Raw genomic sequence first — 19,282 nt, 5'->3', positions numbered from 1 at the left:
AGATCATGACCTGAGCTGAAGTCGGATGCTTAACCGACTGAGCAACCCAGGCGCCCCCGAAAGACTGCTTTTAATGCAACATACAGTTACTTGGAAACTGGTTTCAAATGGACAAACATAAACTAAGTGACCTTTTCACTCACCATACCTTTCTTTAACCTGCATACCACCCAAATAGCGAAGATTCACAACACCACTGGCTATTTCTCTTTTGGTTCTAATCAAGTTGACCAAAGTGGTTCTGAGAGGTTGGACTCCTAAGTGAAAAAGGGGTCAAGGTAGAAACTGTAGAAATCATTCCAGCTGCAAATGTTTATACATTTACATGAAACTTCAGATTTGGGGGTAATGATCTGTCAGATGTATTTTGTTTACTACTATCATGGCTCTCTTCCAAAGGGATTTAAACTGGCTTCAAAGAATGGACCAGGTGTACCACAGAGGAGCAAAAAAGGGGCTTTGGACACCAAGTTTTGAGATAACGGATGCTGGAGCCGGAAGCTGAGACAAATAGTCCTCTCAGATGTCATAGGGTATTGGTCCTCTCTTCCCAGGTTGGGCAAGTTTACGCTAAATGCTCACCTTCATTCATGTCCAGGACACCTTATTGGTATTTATTTTACTCAAAAATTTAAGAATACTACAATACGTGCTTATTAACAATAAGACCAAGCTGTGTAGTAGATCTCTAGAACTTACTTTGTACCCTTTTACTAATTTGCTAAGAGGGTAAATCTTACTGTTAAGTGGTTTTACTACAAAATTATGATAATGACAATTATTATAAGAGGATGGGAGGAAACTTTTGAAGGTGATGGGCAAGACTGGTAGTGGTTTCTTGGATGTGTACTTACCTCCAACCCCATCAAGTTGTATACATTAAATATGCACAGCTTTTTGGATGTCAGTCATGCCTCAATAAAGTGGTTTAAAAATGTTTTTAAAGAAGAGATAATCTCCAAGTGAGATTGTCAATCTTGACATCCAGATCTCCAAAAATGATTGTCAGGGACATAAAATAGAAAGTTCAAAAGACAAATTGAAATCAGGGATCAGAATAGTATAATGATAGTCTACATAAGTATCTATCTATCATCTATCTGGTGTACATCTGGCCTTACTGAGAGCTGATAGAGATGAAGCTGTGACGTATAACATACGCCTTTTTTGCACTGAGAAGCAAAACCTGGGAGATATGGGGGTCCTAGAGGCCTGAGATTAGAGGAACCAATCCATTCTTGTCTTTAAAAAAAAAAAGTAAGACTCTGGAGGAAATGGAACTATTTTTAAAAATCTAGGTTTCTTGCAGGCAGAGAGACTTAATGCCGCACTGCACATTCTGAGAGAGATGCCATACCCCACGAGGCAAGTTCGAGGCGGTTTCTCAACTCTAGAAAGATGTAATCAATTAGCTTCTCACGTAGCTTCGGTTGTAAATAACGTGGCATCCACTGATTGTAACCAGTGGGTTTAGTTGACTAGGCCTTAGTTTTTCCTGATTTGAGGAAGTATATAATATTCACTTCTTCTCTCCCTTGGCCATTTTTCACACCAATTTCCTTCACAAGTACAGCAGCCTGTCCAAGATTTTCCTGCTGCTTCAGGCCAAGTCAATACCCTGCTTTATCACCTAGATCACATGCCTTCAATGGCCGCAGAGTAATGGCCGGGGACCACATTGAATGACTGCACTTCAGAAACCATAAAACAGAGCAGAGACACCAGCTCAGAGTGTCTTATGTCCCACTGGCACGGAACACCAGCCTCGGAGTTCTCCTTCTCAGACACTGCAGAAGAGGCTGAGTGAGGGGCACTGGCCCCAAGATGGCTGTCCCATTGCGACAAGAAGTGAGAGACCCTGACACTCGACCAAGCTGATGAACTGAGACTTTACAATAGTTTGATCCATTTTAAACTTAAGTCTGTTGGGAAAATTATCCTTAATTAAGGATTCCTTTTTCAGTGACAGGGGGTTGGGATTGCTAATTTCCAGGGTAAACCAAAAGAGGAAAATTTCATCCATCCTGTCTGGAGGAGAGCTAAATGCCAATTACTGAGTCAGGAACTAATTATCAGCCATTCTGGAGCTAGGAGAAGCCCTGTTTGTCGGTGTCCCCAAGATCACCCCTGGGTTCCATGATTTGTTAGAAGGATTCACATGACTCAGCATGTGGGTGCACTCACAGCTAAGATTTATTACAGTGAAAGGAAACCGCAAAATCAGCCGAGGGAAGTGGTGCATGGAGTGAGGCCTGGAGGACACCAGGTGCAAAAGCTTCCAAGCATCCTCTCCCAGTGGAGTCACACACGATGTGCTTAATTCTCCAGCAACCAGTGGTGACAACACAAGTGAAGTGTTGTCTACCAGGGAAGCTCATTAGAGACTCTGCACCAAGGTTTTTATTGGGGGCTGGTCAGGTAAGCATCCTCTGATTAGCATGAGCCAAAATTCCAGACTTCCCGAAGGAAAGCAGGTGTTCTGCATAAACCTTATCGTTTGCACGGTCTGGGCACCTCGAACCACTGTGATAATGAGGGAAAGTCTGATGTCAGTGCAGGGAGCTGTTTACCAGTCGAGTTCCCAGGTGGAAGCTAAGGCCAACCTTGAAAGCAGGCCTTGCTAATAAGGACATCAGTCTTAAACCTGCTATGTAAATGTAGTTTTGTACACTGTGTATCTTAGCTGACTAATTTGGTAGTAACCAAAGCCCACTTAAATGAATGTGCAGTTTTACATTATGAAGTTGACCCACAGTCTCTGTTTCTGAAGGCTTCTTCATGAAGGGCAGGAGCTGTGATCTGTAGAGAGGAATGCTATCCTTTGAGGTCTCCAGTGCTCCAGATGGGCCAGAGTTCTCGTTTCTGTGTTGTTTTTAAATGGATAAATTCAGAAGTGGATTCCTTTCAGGGGAAACTGGAGTACGAAAAACTCCCTGAATCATCTTTGCTTTCAGAGATGAACTAGTCTCAAAACTTTGCTCTTACTATTTACCTGTTACTTAATAAGTGAAAGAAATAAAAATAGGTTATTACAGCTTTAACAATATCACAATTTCAAAAATATTGAAGTAAAAAAGTAACTGAAAAAAATTAAAGCAAAAAATAGTAACTGCCGTGAAAATAAAGACACCACTGAAGCTTTAATAAAAAAGATACACTTAAAATAGTAACATAGAAATGAAAATGATAAAATGTTTATATAAACTGATGAACTGCTTAAAATGAGATAAGAGGCAAATCTAAAGAATGAAACAGTGAGAGGGGTACCAGGGTGGCTCAGTCGGTTGAGTGTCTGACTATTTCAGCTCAGGTCATGATCTCGTGGTTCATGGGATTGAGCCCCACATCGAGCTCTGTGCTGGCAGCACGGAGCCTGCTTGGGATTCTCTCTCTCTCTCTGCCCTTTCCTTCTTGTGCTCTCTTTCTCTAAGTAAATAAATAACAAACTTTAAGAAGAATGAGACAGTGAGATAATAGCATTTAGGAATTGAAAAAAAAATTTTTTTAATTTTGTTTTTGAGAGAGACAGACAGGGACAGAGCGTGAGTTGGGGAGGAGCAGAGAGAGAGGGGAACACAGAATCCAAAGCAGGCTCCAGGCTCTAAGCTGTCAGCACAGAGCCCGACGCGGGGCTTGAACTCACGAACCACAAGATCATGACCTGAGCAAAGTCAGCCACTTAACCGACTGAGCCACCCAGACACCCCAGGAATTGAAAATTTTAAAGGATGGACTAGAATAATCTAAAACTAAGAATAAATCAAACAAGTCCTGGATTTTTAAAAATAAAAAAAATAAAGAAGTTTAAAATACCTTCAACAAAGCAATAGGGCTGCTTGCGCAGAGAAAGTCACGGATGCCCAAGGCTTCCCATTTAGCCTGATCCAAGGTTGAGCTACCTTGGACAGGCTTTATATGAGTCAAAATTCCCAGGAATATTCTAAGGAAAAGACCTATGAGCCAGACATTTTGTCCGTTCAAATGATCCCAATTACATCTCCAGCCTGGCATCTGCAGACCAGCAAAAGCAGTGAAGCCTTGTGGGGATGTTAAGAATATAGTAAATCCATAAGTTATCTTGCTAGATAGCACTGAGAGGTTTGAGGTGGAGGAACCAGACGTGGAGAAGTGAAGTGACTTGTCCAAGTTCATCCAGCTAGCAGGTGGTCCAGCCCAGATTTAAAACACGGTGTTAATGGCAAAGCCAAGCTCCTGACATTTTTGCTGTGTTACCTAGAGCCAGTCTGTCAAATACGACCTGATTGCTAGGAAAGGGCACATCAAAGTAAAATAACCAGAAACCTCTCAAGCAAGATGGGTCTCAGCATGTTAAAGCTTCAGGTGGTTCACATATTGTTAGGCCCAGAAAAAGTTTGGTTAAAACGTGCTATTGCTTTGAAAATAGGCCATGTTTCGAGGCAGGGAGCCTTAGAGACATCTATGAAATAATCTCTTGCTGATTCTCAGCCAGCATGAAGAATCCAAAAAGATCAAGAATTCATACATGAGGCCTTATGTAAGAAAATGAAATTCTTAAAATTGTAAAAAAAAAACTCGTTTTAATGTAGTGTTGAAAGGATTAGTTGGCCAAAGGCAGAAAGTTCAGATTTGAGGTTCCCACAGCAACCTGCCTGTGGACCTTTTTGACACGCTCTAGAAAAAGCTTCTCTTTCTGTGCTCACACAATGGGCAGCATCTAATAAATGGGTTGAGGCTGTGAAGGGATTCTTTAGATAAATTTTAACATTGTCCTAATAATAAATTCTGGGAAATTCTTTTCCGAGTTGTGTCGTTCTTTTGGTTTTAATGGGCTTAAACACTATGCACCAATACACCTGACGATATTATAACTGGAATCCTATTCTTAATACCACTTTATTGGAAGTATGTATTGTGGGTTTTACTCAATATGTTACTTTTATTTTAAGAAGTAATATGACTCACAAAAAAACCCAGAAGTTAATAAGAGTAAAATATTTAAATCCTTTATTCTCACAAATTGGCTAACCTGAATTTTGATAATAGATCATACGTCCAGATTTTTTTTTTTTTTCAAAAGCATGTTCTGTATAGGGCGCTTGGGTGGCTCAGTTGGTTAAGTGTCTAACTTTGGCTCAGGTCATGATCTCAAGGTTCGTGGGCTTGAGTCACACATTGGGCTCTGTGCTGACATCTCAGAGCCTGGAGCCTGCTTCAGATTCTATGTCTCCCTCTCTCTCTGCCCCTCCCCCACTCGTGCTTTGTCTGCCTCTCTTAAAAATAAACATTAAAAAAAAATCATGTTCTATACTCAAATAATGACTCTATCTGAATACCTGGAATGTTATGTGTTTTCTTGTTCCTGCACAAAAATGATAGCTGGACAAAAACAGGCCCTGGCTCCTCTTGTGAATTATATTTTAAGGTTTCTTCTCATATATTTCACTTGCCATATATTGTCAATCCTTTCAGTGGTCCACTTATTTTCCACCTTCTTCAGGATGCCTTGTCATCTGTTGTGTTTGGTGAAGTGTAATTCTGCCCCCCCCCCCCATCACAAAGCTGTGGCATCTTTAATGTCTGCTTTTTGTTGCTGTATCCCAGGTACCTGACTCATCATAGGTATAGATTAGACCCTTTTATTTCACTTGACTTTTACTTTTTTTCATATCTTCTCCCAGTGCTTCAGAAATAAGTGCTACATCAATTTCATTTTTTTGGGTAGACCCTTGGCCATTAGATGTAGAAATCTGAGTGAAATCTGGTTTGAGACAGCTTCCTGCTAGGAGCAGACCTTTGAAGAGGCTTTATCAGAAAGGATTTGGGAACACTTAATGGGCTCTCCCTCTGGTGTCTTTGATGGTCTAGAAAGAACTGAGACAGTGAGAAAGGAATCAAAGAAAGTAACTCACACCGACCCACAGAGATTGGAAATTTGGCTGTGGGTTGCTATTTTATTCATTCATTCATTTGACCAAATTTATTGAGTGGTTACTGAGGAGCTACAGCTGTAAAGTGAAAACTTCTGTGCTCAAGTTGGTAGTCTTTTGAGGAATACAGACACCTAAACAATGGCCATCCATTTTGAAGACACCCTTTTCCTGGGAAATGCTGATGTTCTTGAGGAGAGAGTGTGGAAAAAATCTGAAGAGAAGGTGCGGTCAGAGGAGCCTTTCCAGAGGAGGACCATGTGTTGAGATGGTTTTGAAGGCAGCAGGAGATGTAGGAGTAAATATTGGTATCTATTTTTTTCTGATTTTTAAAATGTTTTTACTTTATTTTTGAGAGAGAGAGAGTGAGAGAGCACCAGAGTTGTGAGCAGGGAAGGGGCAGAGAGAGAGAGAGGGAGAGACACAGAATCCAAGAGAAACCAAGCTCCAGGCTCTGAGCTGTCAGCACAGAGCCTGACACGGGGCTCGAACCCATGAACTGTGAGATCATGACCTGAGCCAAAGTCGGATGCTTAACCAACTGAGCCACCCAGGTGCCCCAAGGTATTTTTTTCTAATTAAGAACCTGAAGGTGTTCACCTGGTAAAGAACTAGGAGGAACAGCCATCTCCAGACCAGTGGAGCCATCTGGTTCTCTGGTTCCCACCAGCCCTCCACACCAGCATGGTCTGTACCTTCTAAACTTTAAGATGATACCAAGAGGAGAAGAGATGGTTTGTAGGACAAAATGAACTACCTGCTGAATCCTTACTGCTTTTCCACAAACTGACAAAACTGACTAAGAGATGAAAATCTTTTTAACTTTATTGGACTATAACTTTCCAGGCTGTCCATTTCCTCAGCTGGCCATGTTTAAAGGATTTGTATACATAAATTGAACACTAAAACAGTTGTAACGTGAGCTTCCTATGGAACTATGGTTCTTAATTCTGACTGCATTAGAATCACCCGGGCAGTATTTTAAAAATAGTGGCACCAAGGCTCTACCTCAGACCAAGTGAACTAGAAGGTGGGGCATAAACCTGAAATTGTTTTTTAAGCTCTTCCTCCCTCCCTCCCTCCCTCCCTCCCTTTCCCCTCTTCCTTCCTTCCTTCCTTCCTTCCTTCCTTCCTTCTTAAAAACTTCCCCAGCAATTCCTGGTACATACCAGAGCTAAGAAATTGGGAGAAGAAGGCCAAGTTTTCCAACCATTTAACACTGTCTTTTTAAAATAAGATTTTAATTTTTCAGGGTGGCTTTCACAATTGACATTTAGGTTGAGATATAATAGACTAAAGAGTACCCTCTTATGTATCAGTCAACAAATATCTTGCTCAAGGGAATGTGCTAGGAACTGTGGGGGAATAAAAAGAAGTGGGACAAAGATGAGAAGGCGTCATCTCCATGCCTTCATCATGCCTGCAAGGAGTTCACAATCCAGTTGGGGAAATAATATTGTGAGAGAAACCCAACTTTAGTTGAGGACACAGGGGCCTGTAGAGCCCAAGGACTGGGAAGTGGGTGGGCTTCAGGTACAGGTAGAACCAGGAGCTTGAAACCAGCAGGAATACCTTTTCTCTTTCTCTGCACGGCAGATAGCAGGGCTACTGACAACTGTCACATGCTGCAACTTAAGCTTTAGTCACCTGGAGAGACATTGGCTGACTTTAAGTTTCAAGTTCATACCCAGGGGAAGGGATTCACATTCACCTCTAGACTTATGAACCATATTTATTAGGTTGAGGGAGTTGGGCTCACGGAAGAAAAGAGCACCTCCCTTTGAAATCAGGTAAAGGATAGTAGTTTTCTGGACAGTAGGTGTCCTAGTCCCCCCAAAAGTGTGGAATAAGGGGTTTTCTGAGCAGACAAAACAAATGTCCACTACACTTGCATAGCAAGACAAAGATGTTATAGGACAGCCCTGGAGAACAATATTGTTCAGAAATAATGATCAAGAGATGGTACAGAGTATTGCTGTACCCCACTCGAAGAAAGCTGGATCTTTGGAGCAGCCTCTTTGCAGACAGGATCTGCGTATACATTTATGTTTCCCACCAAATGTGTGGTATGTGGGGTAGGGGGTGGTCGGACAAAATGAGGCAGTGCTTGTAAGATGCTTAGCACAGAGAGTCACCGCCTACCCCACACCCCAACCAGAGGCAAGCATGGAGAGTTTGGTTTTATCTATGGTATTTGAAGGGCATCTAAGTGGATTATATCTAATATGCAGTCTGAAATGTGCTGATGTCCTTAACTCTTGTTTTTTAATATTTATTTTTGAGAGAGTGAGGACGAGCTGCAGAGGGGCAGAGAGAGAGAGGGACACAGAGGATCCGAAGCAAGCTCTGCATTGTCAATGCAGAGCCCGATGCGGGGCCCGAACTCACTAACTGTGGGTTCATGACCTGAGCTGAAGTTGGAGGCTTAATCGACTGAGCCACCCAGGCTCCCCATGATGTCCTTAACTCTTAAATTCCATGACAGAGAGGCTTCGAACACATATTTGACAGTTGTTTTCACAGAGGCTCTGAAGGCTGTGTCCAGCATTTGGGAAATTTTTCAAGGATTATAGAATAATGAAATATGCTGAGAAAAGGGCTGCTGGAAACTGACAGTGTCTATTTGCTTTCTGAGCTGGGAGTAGGCTCCTTATTTCTGAGATGAAGAAAATAGAATATATTAGTGTTTCTAACCACCAGTGATCGTCTCAATGAGGTAGAAACAGGATAGTAGCTCCTGGTTGTCCTATTTATTTCCTAGTCAATCTAATTTAAACTTTAAAATTACATGACCAATTTCTTAGATTTTTCTTAAGTAATTTCATTTTTTATCTCAATTCTGCTTAACTTCAATCAAGGATGATAATTGTGGCCAAGTACCGAAGAGCGTATGATCTTTTCCCCCATCAGTGATATGTGAGAAAACACACACACACGCAAACACACATGCGCACGCGTGCACACACACACACACACACAAACACACAGTGCTCTTTTAAAGTAATTTGATCTCATCACTTCAATTACCTAAAATAATTCCTAAATGCTTGAAAACATGAAACTGGATGGTCTCCATCCCGTTCCTATCTCTACCAGACAGAAATATTTTTCAAGCACATTTAAAAAAATAAACTATATTAAACCCTTACTGGAAAAAAAGCCACTTCTGGACAGAGACCAAGCCAAAGCAATTTTAGTTTAAATTGGTTTTCCTGGAAAAGCTGAAAATGCAGTTCAGAAAAGAAATGCTTTGGCAACTTTACAAATCAACACTCAAAAACTAACATGATCATTCTACATGGCCTGTGCTTCAGTGGTTCTCAAATACTAGTGTAGAAAAGAATTGCCTGGGGAGCTTGTTAAAATCAGATTCCTGGGCCCAGAGAGTAGTTCTGATCCAGACCCAGGTGATATTGGTATAGGAGATTTGAAGACCATGGTCCAATTAACTCTGAAATGACAAATTTAGAGATTTATAAATTGATAGTGCTAGAATGAAGAGTTGTGTTTGCGTTTATTATGTTACCTTGTCGTGTGTTTATAAATTGTGTTAATCTCAAAGCCCACTTCAGTGGACTAGTGTCATGGGGCAACCTGGTTTGAGGCATAGATCCGTCACTATGTGTGTGATTTGGGGTAAGTCATTCACTGTCAATTTTCTGTAAAGTGAAGAGATTGAATGGCATCAATGCTTTTTTTAATTTGAGAGAGAGAGAGAGAGAGAGAGAGAGATTGAGCAGGGGGTTGGGGAGAGGCAGAGGGAGAGAGGGAGAATCCCAAGCAGGATCCACACTGTCAGTGCAGAGCCTGATGTGGGGCTCGAACTCATGAATCATGAGATCATGACCCGAGCCGAGATCAAGAGTCAGACTCTCAACCTACTAAGCCACCCAGACATCCCAACATCAAATGATTCTTAACCCTTTAAGATTACAGACTCCTTTGAGAAGCTAAAATAATTATTTAATCTTCTCCAGAAAAATGTACAAACACACACACACATGTTTGCACACAAATTTGGGGAAGATCTCAGTTTTCTTAAAATGCTTATAGGGACTTCCTGTGGCAATGACTCACAGCTGGAAAATTGGTTTATCTAAACCTGTGTTTCGTAAGCCAGCCGCACTCCCTCCAGATTTGTTCTTTGAGAAGGTGTGTCCCTTTACGCCCTCCACTCCTGCCCCAGGTTGGGAATCACCATCGTCATTAACATGTGCAGCACACTTACACCCTGGCTACTTGGTGAAGCTGTTTGCATAAAAATAATCATTATAAGACTCCCCCCAACCCCTTAGAGGTAGGTGACATTATTTGCATTTTCCAAATGAGGAAACTGAGATCTGAAAGGTGAAATAACTTGCCAGCAATTACAAACAGGCTCTGGCTTTTACCCTGAGCTCTTCACCTCTCTGACAGGGTTTCTCAGTCTGGGCGTTGTTGACATTTTGAGTTGGATAATTCTTTACTGTGGGGTTCTGTCCTGTGCATTGTGAGATGTTGAGCAGCATCTTTAGTCTGTACCCATTAGATGGAGTAACACCCCCTGCCCCCATTTGTGACAACCAAAAATGCTTCCAGACATTACGAAGTGGCCCCCAGATGAGAACCATGCCCTGTGGTACTGGCTGATGGCACTACCCTTAGTAGGGAGCTGCTGTTGCTGAGGCAAGGTTGTGTGCTCTCTCAAGTCTGACAGGGCAGAAGAAAAGTTGGGAATCATCATTACAAGGCTTCAGGTATCCCAGGTAAAGGGCTTTAGGAAGGAACAAAGCACAAGTCGTTTCCAGTCCATGATTCCACAAATTCATAATTTCTAAAAACTCTACTATTGTGGTTTCTTGTCATACTAAATGCTCACACGTGGTTGAATTACTCCTAAATTTGGCTGTCAAGCAACACAGAGCTGTCGTTCCTTTGCAAAACCTCTTCTATAGTCCAAAGAGGCTCACATACTTCTCAGTTGTGTTCTTTCTGAGGCACCAAGATCTGAGGAGATACAGTTGGGGTTTGAAATGGACTTTTAGACGGTCTCAGTGCTGTGCTGAGTGAGGTTGCTCTGTGGCATGGCTCACAGCACACAGGGAAGGCATTAGGAAAGAGCAATTTTTCACTGCGGCCACTCACCCTTTGGTTTTTCCAAAGAATGTGAGAGAGTTGCTAGAGTATGTTTGGTGGATTTTGAGTACTAGGAAACTAGTATCAGTATTAAAACCGAGTACTAAGAAAAGTACACACTGGACCCTGTCAGGGATGGGTGTGCGGCTGTATGAGCGGGGATTGTTATCAACAAGAGCTCTATTTAAAAATAATTTGGTGGCATAAAGCATGAGGATATGGTTGCATGTAGCTTTTAAAGTATTTTAGAAAAATCAGCAATGACAACACTTTGCTGCATGCCTCTGACGCTGGCTGTATCTCTTGAGAAGGTAATTGAGATTGAAATCTTGATCCCACATGTCAAAGATTCTCAAGGGACCTAGTCAGTCAACAAATGTTTGAGTATTTACAATGGGTCAGGCACTCTGACCAAAACGAGAGCCTGGCCCTTGACCAGTTTACCATTTGGGGAGAGAATAACCAATCCTTCGGGAGCCTGGCCGTGGCAGCCTTATGGTCACGTGTTTTGGGGCACACAGGCTGGCCAAGCTGTCTTGGGAGTTAAGGAAGATTCCTTGCAGAAGGTGAAGTCTGAACTCAGACCCGCAAGATGAGTAGGATTTAGGTAGGCAAAAGTGGGGCCAGATGGCAAAGAGCCACAGGAAAGGTGGGGCCAGATGGCAAAGAGACAGCCACAGGAATGGCATGCCCTGAGTAAGTGGACATGCCTGGCAGGAGCAGGAGGAGCAGCCGAGGCCCACTCAAGGAGAGCAAGTCTACAGTCTGGCTGGAGCAGAGTTGGGGGAGGGAGATGGGGTGCAGAAGTGAGGCTGGAAGAGGCCGGGCGCTTGTTCAGGGCTACTGTGAGACCTGTGCAGACCTCAGCACTTACGGAGGCCCCATCACACGTCAATCATACCGAACATGTGAAAATGTATCCCCGTCCCACCTTAAAGTAATTTACAAATAACGAGATGATTTGCAGTTGACTGTTTAATAGCATATTAATTTCTATTACAAACTTTTCTTTTTTTATATTTCAGAGCCAGTAATTCTTTTTTTCAGATATTAAGCATTTTCAAAGGGTCTTGAAAAGCTGGTCTGCTCAAGGCACCGTGCTTAAAGGGCCCAAATGGTAACAGCCTTGTTTCAAACCTTCAGGTTTAAACCTGGGCAAACCTGGTAACTGGCTTCCCTCTACTGCCCACTGTCTGCTCTCTGCTTTCTTCTGTCCTCCTGGAGCGCTGGCAGGACATGTGAACACTCAGCTGGAGTGGCCTCAGCTTCTCCTGCAGCAAGCAGCTGCCCTCTGACTCAAGTGTTCACTGTTTGGGCTGTATGCAGATGTGAAATTTTCAGGTCACATCCTTAAAAAGGAAGCCAGCTGCCCTTCTTTCTTCTTTTTTCATCTCTGCCAGCTGGAATGTGGATGTGGTAGTGGTGAAACAGTGTCAGCCACGTAGCCAAGGATGGCATCCTAAGGCAACGGTTCTAGAACTTTAGCATTAGAGTCCCTTGTTAAAACAGATCGCTGGGCCCCATCATTAGAAATTCTGATTCAGTGTGTCTGAGTCATTTCTAACATGTTTCCAAGAGATAGATGTTGCTTCTGGTCAGGGACCACACCTTGAATATTCCTGTCCTAAGGGATGGGGGAGAACTAAGGAGATACCAGGGTTTCTGGATTACCTTGTATAGTAGATCTGCCTTCCACCTGGACTGCCCATTCACCTTTGTGAGAGATAAATGAATTATTTGTTTTTTGAACCTCTACAGTTTTGGGTCGCCTTGTTATATCAGCTTTATGTACAGCAGCTAATCCATGTTAAGGAATCTCAACTTTACCAAGGGAGGCGGCATAGTGTGGTGGTTGAGTATGGAAGAATGGGTTTGCATACCCTTTATAGACTAAGTGCATTTTCAGGACCTGAGAATCCCCACAAACACACTTTCATGATCTGTGTGGACCTCCCTGGCCTGGCTTTGTCCTTCTGATGGCTGACTATGCCTTCCAGGTACCATCTTAGGCCTGAGAGGATGCCAAGGGATAGCTGTATGACAAGGGTGTGGATGGGACTTGGATGGGCAGGCTGGAGTGTCCTGTATAAAACAAGTCCCTCTGGCTTGTGATGACAGAGCTGAGGGTAGGGAGAGAGGGGAGTGGACAGTGGGACAGAGGCAAGTTTGCCAAGTTGTCACATTCCACCAGCCTGGAACAATCTATGAATCTAAGAATTCTAAATTGAGCCCAGCTTTCCAGTTGTCATGCAAGTATGTTTGTCACGTTAGAACAGAACATTTTATTTAACAGTTTGATAGCTTGATTGATGCTGTTAAAATATTTGGACATGTGGCCTGTGATCTTATATCTGGACTCCTGCCCTGTTGCAGGCAGGCCCGACACGAGGACCAAATGAAACAATAGACGAAAAGCTCTCAAAATAATGCCCGGTACATGTGGTGTGTATTCAGTAACATTAGCAATGATGATGCTTATGATTCTCCTGAGGACAACAGGGTCTTAGTGAAAGAATTTAAGCACAATAGTGACTTTTGCTCACTATTTCTTCCAACAAGTATTAAGGGTATACTATGTATCTGGCATTGTTCTGGGGGCTTCCAATAATACTAGTAATCAGACCAAAGCTCCTATTTTCTTTTTCTTTTCTTTTCTTGAAGTTTTATTTATTTATTTTGAGAGAGAGAAAGAATGTGGGAGGTGCAGAAAGAGAGGGAGAGAGACAGAATCTCAAGCAGAGTCTGCACTGTCAGCATAGAGCCCAATGTGGGGCTCCAACTCGTGGACCATGAGATCATGAGCTGAGCTGAAACCAAAAGTCAGATGCTTAACTGACTGAGCCACCCAGGCGCCCCAAGGCTCGTACTTTCAAGGAATGTACATTATCATGGAGGGTGGGGAAAAATAAAAAAAATACTTAACACCTGTCAAATGCTGTCTTTTAGTCTTAGATCACTTTGGTCGGAGGGAGGTGAGATTGCAAGTAGACATCAGTTAGGAGCTTGTTGGGATAATTTAGAGAAGACACGATTGTTGTCTGATACCAGGTAGTGGCAGAGTGAATAGAGATCAGTGAATACATTTAAAAAACATTAGTGTGGTAGAATAATGACACTTGGTGATTGATGGGTATAGGGAGGAAGAGGAAAAAAAAGAAGGAATCAAAAATTACAGCTAGGATTCTGACTTAGGCATCAGGATAATGTTGATGCTAGTCACTGAGACTGGAATATAGGAGAAGGAGGGACTGGTTTGGAAAGAAGATGAGGGGATCAGTTTTGGACCCTGGGGGTTTGAGACGCCCAAAGAACACACGAGTGACAATGTCCAGGAGGCAATTTTGTATACAGGAGGAACTTTAGCCAGGTGGAAACTATCTCGGGGATGAGAGCAAAAGCATTCAGAGGAAAAGGATGTAGAAGCAGAAACCAAGCCATTCTTCCAGGAGACGGAGTGAGCTTGTGTAGGCAGCTTGAGAAGGAGATGAAGAGCAGGGGAAGTTTTTATTAGATGGTGGTGAAAGTGGCATTTTTGAAGCCGAGGGAAAGCAGCCAGTGGGAGTAGAGAGACTAGACATGTATCACAAGGATGGTTGATGGGGCAAGTTCCTGCTGGGTGCAGGAGGAAAGAAGTGGTCATGAAAATCACTTATCATTTCACCACGGGAAAAAAAATGACATCATTTATATAGCCATCCATTCACTGGCTCAGTAATTATTTATTGAGTACCTTCTACATGCCAGGCACTGGTCCTGGTGCTGGGAATGAGCCAGAAAAAAACCCCTCACCCTATTTTATGTAAGTTCAGGAGCTTACAACAAAACCCAAACCAAATACAAAGAAAAACTTGGTCGTTGCTAGGCCAAGGCTAAAGAAGGCATGGTCTTGGCAGAAAGGTGAGTTACTGCAAGGTACGAGAGCCCCTTAGCAGGGATTCTGCCCGCACAAGCAACAGCTGGGACCAGGAACCTGGAATTCAAATATCCCCTTGATGTGAGAGGAAATCTTAATCTCAACAATGAGATTAGAGGAATCTCTTTGCAGAGATTCTATAAACAATTAGAGGAATCTCTTGTGGGCGTGCTGTGCTTGATGTACTCAGACTCAATAAAGACAAATGACGGCGGGCAACGGACAATGGCTAATTCTCTTCAACATCAATAAACTTGATATCTGAACCTTCAGTCCTCTGAAAAGCAAATCTCTGTTTCTTCTCTTTAATTCCCCAACTCAACTGATTCTGCTTAATTGCTGCCTAAAAGGACTAAACCCATCAAGTTGTGTTTAGCTCTAACCCCATTAGAGTTCTTAACAGTCATTAACTAATGCGGTTCTTTGAAAGGGCATGAGGAAGTCCAAGGAGGTACATCTTGTAGTCTTGCACTGGATTCTGAAATGTTCCCCTTGTGGGCAGCCTGGAAAGGACTTAATGCTGTGTGATCCAGGACTACAGCACATGTTAGGTAGGAGGTAGGCTTCCAGAACTAGGGAGGAGAAGGGTTGAATTTATGCATGGGTATTCACAGAAAGTTTGGGGGGAAAAAGGGGGGGGTTGGAAGTCACTGGGTGAAAAGTTCTTATTTGACAAGATGTAAAAATGACCCATCACAAGGCCAGTTGTTGGATGCTCGGCTTAGAACTCTGGTGTCCTGAAACCCCACCTAGCATTGTTTTCCCTCATGCCAGGTTACCATATTCCATAGTCAGTTAAGTTTTCAAATAAGTAAGTTTCCCAGTGAAAAATGATCACTGGGAGGGGGGAGGGGGAAAGACGGTTGGCTTTTATGGCAAATTTCCCATGTGGAATGGCTGAATAAATGCTGCATCAAAGAAACTTCCAACATCTGACTGCAAATCTCCATCTAAGACCACAAAAAGTTCTCAATAAAGGAAGAGACATGTTTGTCATTGACATTGTGGATTATTCAGGTTTCTTTGTTTCTCCCTGACACCTACTTTTACCTTATTTCATTTTTACCCTCTAACCATTTCAGTACCCAACACTAGCCAAATTCTGGAAGGGAGTTCAATGAGGAGAATAAAATAAAAATTATGATTTAAATTGAGACGTGGGGATTTTCTGTGGATAATTGTCCATGTTGCATCTTACCAAAGAAAATATGAATTTCACTTAGAATATAAAGTAATTCTCTCTGAAAGTGTGGGATGGAAGAGATCAGTCCTGAGTACTAGAAATATATTTGTCCCTCAGGAAATTCTTGCCCGCCGAACGCATGAGGCTAGGATGACATATATTAGGAGCGTATTAAATTTTATTCTAACACTGATGGGAGGGAAAAAATGAAGGAAAGAAAAATGAAGCAGGGTGAAGAATAAGGTGATTGAGAGAAAAGAAAAGACAGAGAAACTTGTTAATTACAGGACTTTCTGAACAAGATTTTTTTTTTTCCCTTTCACAAGATAGAAGCTATTGAATAATTCATGCCAAGCGTGGAAAGGCTGCCTTTTCCCTGGGTGATGTATAAGTGAGCACGAGAGAGCTTCGTGTGGGTTCACCACATCAGCCACCACTCTTGCTTCTGAGCACAGGGTGCTCTCCTCTTGAGCTCAGCTTCTGCTTTTGCAGCCAAGCATCCTTCCTTCTGCTGCCTGCCTGCCCACCCTTCTGGGCTTGCAGCCTTCTCCAGCCCTTGCTGCCAGCTGAGAAACCTCCCTGCAGCTGCTGGGTTCTGCCTAGGACCATGTGTGTGGATGTTGCTCGGGAGAAGCAAGCACTTGCTCCTGGCACTGATCCCAGCTGAGTTTCTCCTGTTGATTTTGGGACCACAGATGCTGCTGCTGAGGAGGTATTTCCTGGCATCCCTGCCTCCGCTACTGCCAGCTAAGGACCAGCCCAAAAGTAAGGTATCCTCCAACCCCTCTCCCCTGGCATTTTCTCCAGCTGGGATATCTCTGCTTTGCTTTCTCTTGGAAACTAGGGGCTCCATCTGGCAATATTCCCAACTCTCTCTCTCTCTCTCTCTCTCTCCCTCTGTGTGTGTGTGTGTGTGTGTGTGTGTGTGTGTGTGTGGTGTTTGGGGGGAGATGGGGAGACTCTTGGTATTGCTCTGTCCCAGGGCTTCCCTGGTTCCTGCTGAATGTAAAGAGGCCTTTCCCCTGGCACTGGAGACATTTCCGAGGCAGGCACCTGTCATCTGCCACCCCCGTTCTTCTCGAGCTCCTTCTCTCCCCCTCCCCCAGCCCATTATTCTGCTCCAGCCTTTTGTGTCGGTGGCAGAGGGCTGAAGGGATGTCTTTGCCCTCCCTGCAGGTGGGTGTCAGGATGGGCCGCGCGGTGAGAAGCTGATGCTATCAAGCGAGGTGTGAAGAGTTGGCCAGAATGACCAACTCCTCCTCCACGTCCACCTCCTCCACCACCGGGGGATCGCTGCTGCTGCTCTGCGAGGAAGAGGAGTCGTGGGCGGGCCGGCGCATCCCCGTGTCCCTTCTGTACTCGGGCCTGGCCATCGGGGGCACGCTGGCCAACGGCATGGTCATCTATCTCGTGTCGTCCTTCCGAAAGCTGCAGACCACCAGCAACGCCTTCATCGTGAACGGCTGCGCCGCGGACCTCAGCGTCTGCGCCCTCTGGATGCCGCAGGAGGCGGTGCTCGGGCTCCTGCCCACCGGCTCGGCGGAGCCCCCCGCGGACTGGGACGGCGCCGGCGGCAGCTACCGCCTGCTGCGGGGAGGGCTGCTAGGCCTCGGGCTCACCGTGTCCCTCCTGTCCCACTGCCTGGTGGCCCTGAACCGCTACCTGCTCATCACCCGGGCGCCTGCCACCTACCAAGCGCTGTACCAGCGGCGCCACACGGCGGGCATGCTGGCGCTCTCCTGGGCGCTCGCCCTGGGCCTCGTGCTGCTGCTCCCGCCCTGGGCGCCGCGGCCCGGTGCCGCGCCCCCGCGCGTCCACTACCCGGCGCTGCTGGCCGCCGCGGCGCTGCTGGCGCAGACGGCGCTGCTGCTGCACTGCTACCTGGGCATCGTGCGCCGCGTGCGCGTCAGCGTCAAGCGGGTCAGCGTCCTCAACTTCCACCTGCTGCACCAGCTGCCCGGCTGCGCCGCCGCCGCCGCCGCCTTCCCGGGCGCCCCGCACGCGCCGGGCCCGGGGGGAGCCGCGCACCCGGCGCAGGCCCAGCCCCTGCCGCCCGCGCTGCACCCGCGGCGGGCGCAGCGCCGTCTCAGCGGCCTGTCGGTGCTTCTGCTCTGCTGCGTCTTCCTGCTGGCCACGCAGCCGCTGGTGTGGGTGAGCCTGGCCAGCGGCTTCTCGCTGCCCGTGCCCTGGGGCGTGCAGGCGGCCAGCTGGCTCCTGTGCTGCGCCCTGTCCGCGCTCAACCCGCTGCTCTACACGTGGAGGAACGAGGAGTTCCGTCGCTCGGTGCGCTCCGTCCTGCCCGGCGTCGGCGACGCGGCGGCGGCCGCCGCTGCCGCCACGGCCGTGCCCGCTGTGTCCCAGGCGCAGCTGGGCACCCGCGCCGCCGGCCAGCACTGGTGACCCGGCGGGGCCCCGAGGGAAGCGGAGATGCCGAGATGCCGACGTCAGCGTGGCCTCCTGCTCTCGTCAAGTACCCTCTGCCTGAACGAAGACTCCTGCTGGCCGAGCCCGATAAATCGGTGCGAAGATTTCGCCTTCGACCCCGGTGGGATACCTGTCGAACCAAGGTCTTTCCCTAAATGGGGTCCCCGAAGTCATTTTGAACAGCTACCTGATTTTTACCCTTTGTTTCTGTGTTTTAGGGAAATCCGAAAGTCAAAACACCGGAAACTTCAAGAACTTGCACACCGACCTTTCAAAAGAGCAGGTTAATTTATTTCAGCACTGTTTTTGAAAAAGAGATTTGATAATGTATTACCGTTCCCACCTTCATCGTCTTATAATATAGATGAAGCACCTCGAGTGTGCATGAGCCAAAGGAAATAATATTGATGAAGGAAATAATATTTAAGAAGTATTTAGGAAAGTAACCTATCTTTGATGATGCTTCTGTTATAATTTAGTCTTTGTATCAACCCGAAGAATGAGACCACAGGTATGCACACCAGTATGAGTTGCCATTAAGACCTCATGCCCTTTATTCTTAAAAGGGTTTGTTTTTATAAAGTCGCATCCTTGCCGAATGCGATAGAATCTTAGCCAGTGAGAGAAAACAGATTTATTATTTTACACTCGTTTTTGCACTTCTAAGACTGAACATTAGCATTACCTTGCTGAAGTGAAAGTTTTCCATTGTGCTGATTGGTGGCCTGAGCCAGCAAT

At 45.1% G+C, this 19,282-nt stretch overlaps 2 protein-coding genes across 7 annotated transcripts in view; both read left to right on the top strand.

Annotated features, from left to right (window-relative positions):
- CDC14A (cell division cycle 14A) overlaps nucleotides 1-17,379 on the top strand; it is a 207,149-nt gene extending 189,770 nt beyond the window's left edge. The window contains exons 16-17 of one of the 6 annotated variants that reach the window (XM_047083940.1): nucleotides 16,816-16,890; nucleotides 17,297-17,379. In XM_047083940.1, coding sequence (XP_046939896.1) covers nucleotides 16,816-16,890; nucleotides 17,297-17,332 — 111 coding nt within the window. In that variant the 3' untranslated portion in view covers nucleotides 17,333-17,379. Of the gene's footprint in view, nucleotides 1-16,815; nucleotides 16,891-17,296 lie in introns of those variants that run through there. The other 5 variants (XM_047083937.1, XM_047083936.1, XM_047083942.1 and 2 more) reach the window with 5 other exon arrangements.
- GPR88 (G protein-coupled receptor 88) lies at nucleotides 17,366-18,520 on the top strand. Its single transcript, XM_047083945.1, has one exon. The coding sequence runs from the start codon at nucleotides 17,366-17,368 to the stop codon at nucleotides 18,518-18,520; it is 1,155 nt and encodes a 384-aa protein (XP_046939901.1).
- Nucleotides 18,521-19,282: the final 762 nt, after the last annotated feature.

This window comes from Lynx rufus, unplaced genomic scaffold (genome assembly GCF_022079265.1).
Source record: "Lynx rufus isolate CCGP_SWC_20201006 ecotype Redwood Valley unplaced genomic scaffold, mLynRuf1.p SCAF_2, whole genome shotgun sequence".
Classification (NCBI taxonomy): domain Eukaryota; kingdom Metazoa; phylum Chordata; class Mammalia; order Carnivora; family Felidae; genus Lynx; species Lynx rufus.
Note: the sequence above shows the minus strand (reverse complement) of the source record. Positions and strands in the feature narration are given on the sequence as shown.

What these genes read in the sequence shown, in the direction of transcription:
- GPR88 (XM_047083945.1), top strand. Translation starts at nt 17,366, where the DNA reads ATGACCAACTCCTCCTCCACGTCCACCTCCTCCACCACCGGGGGATCG.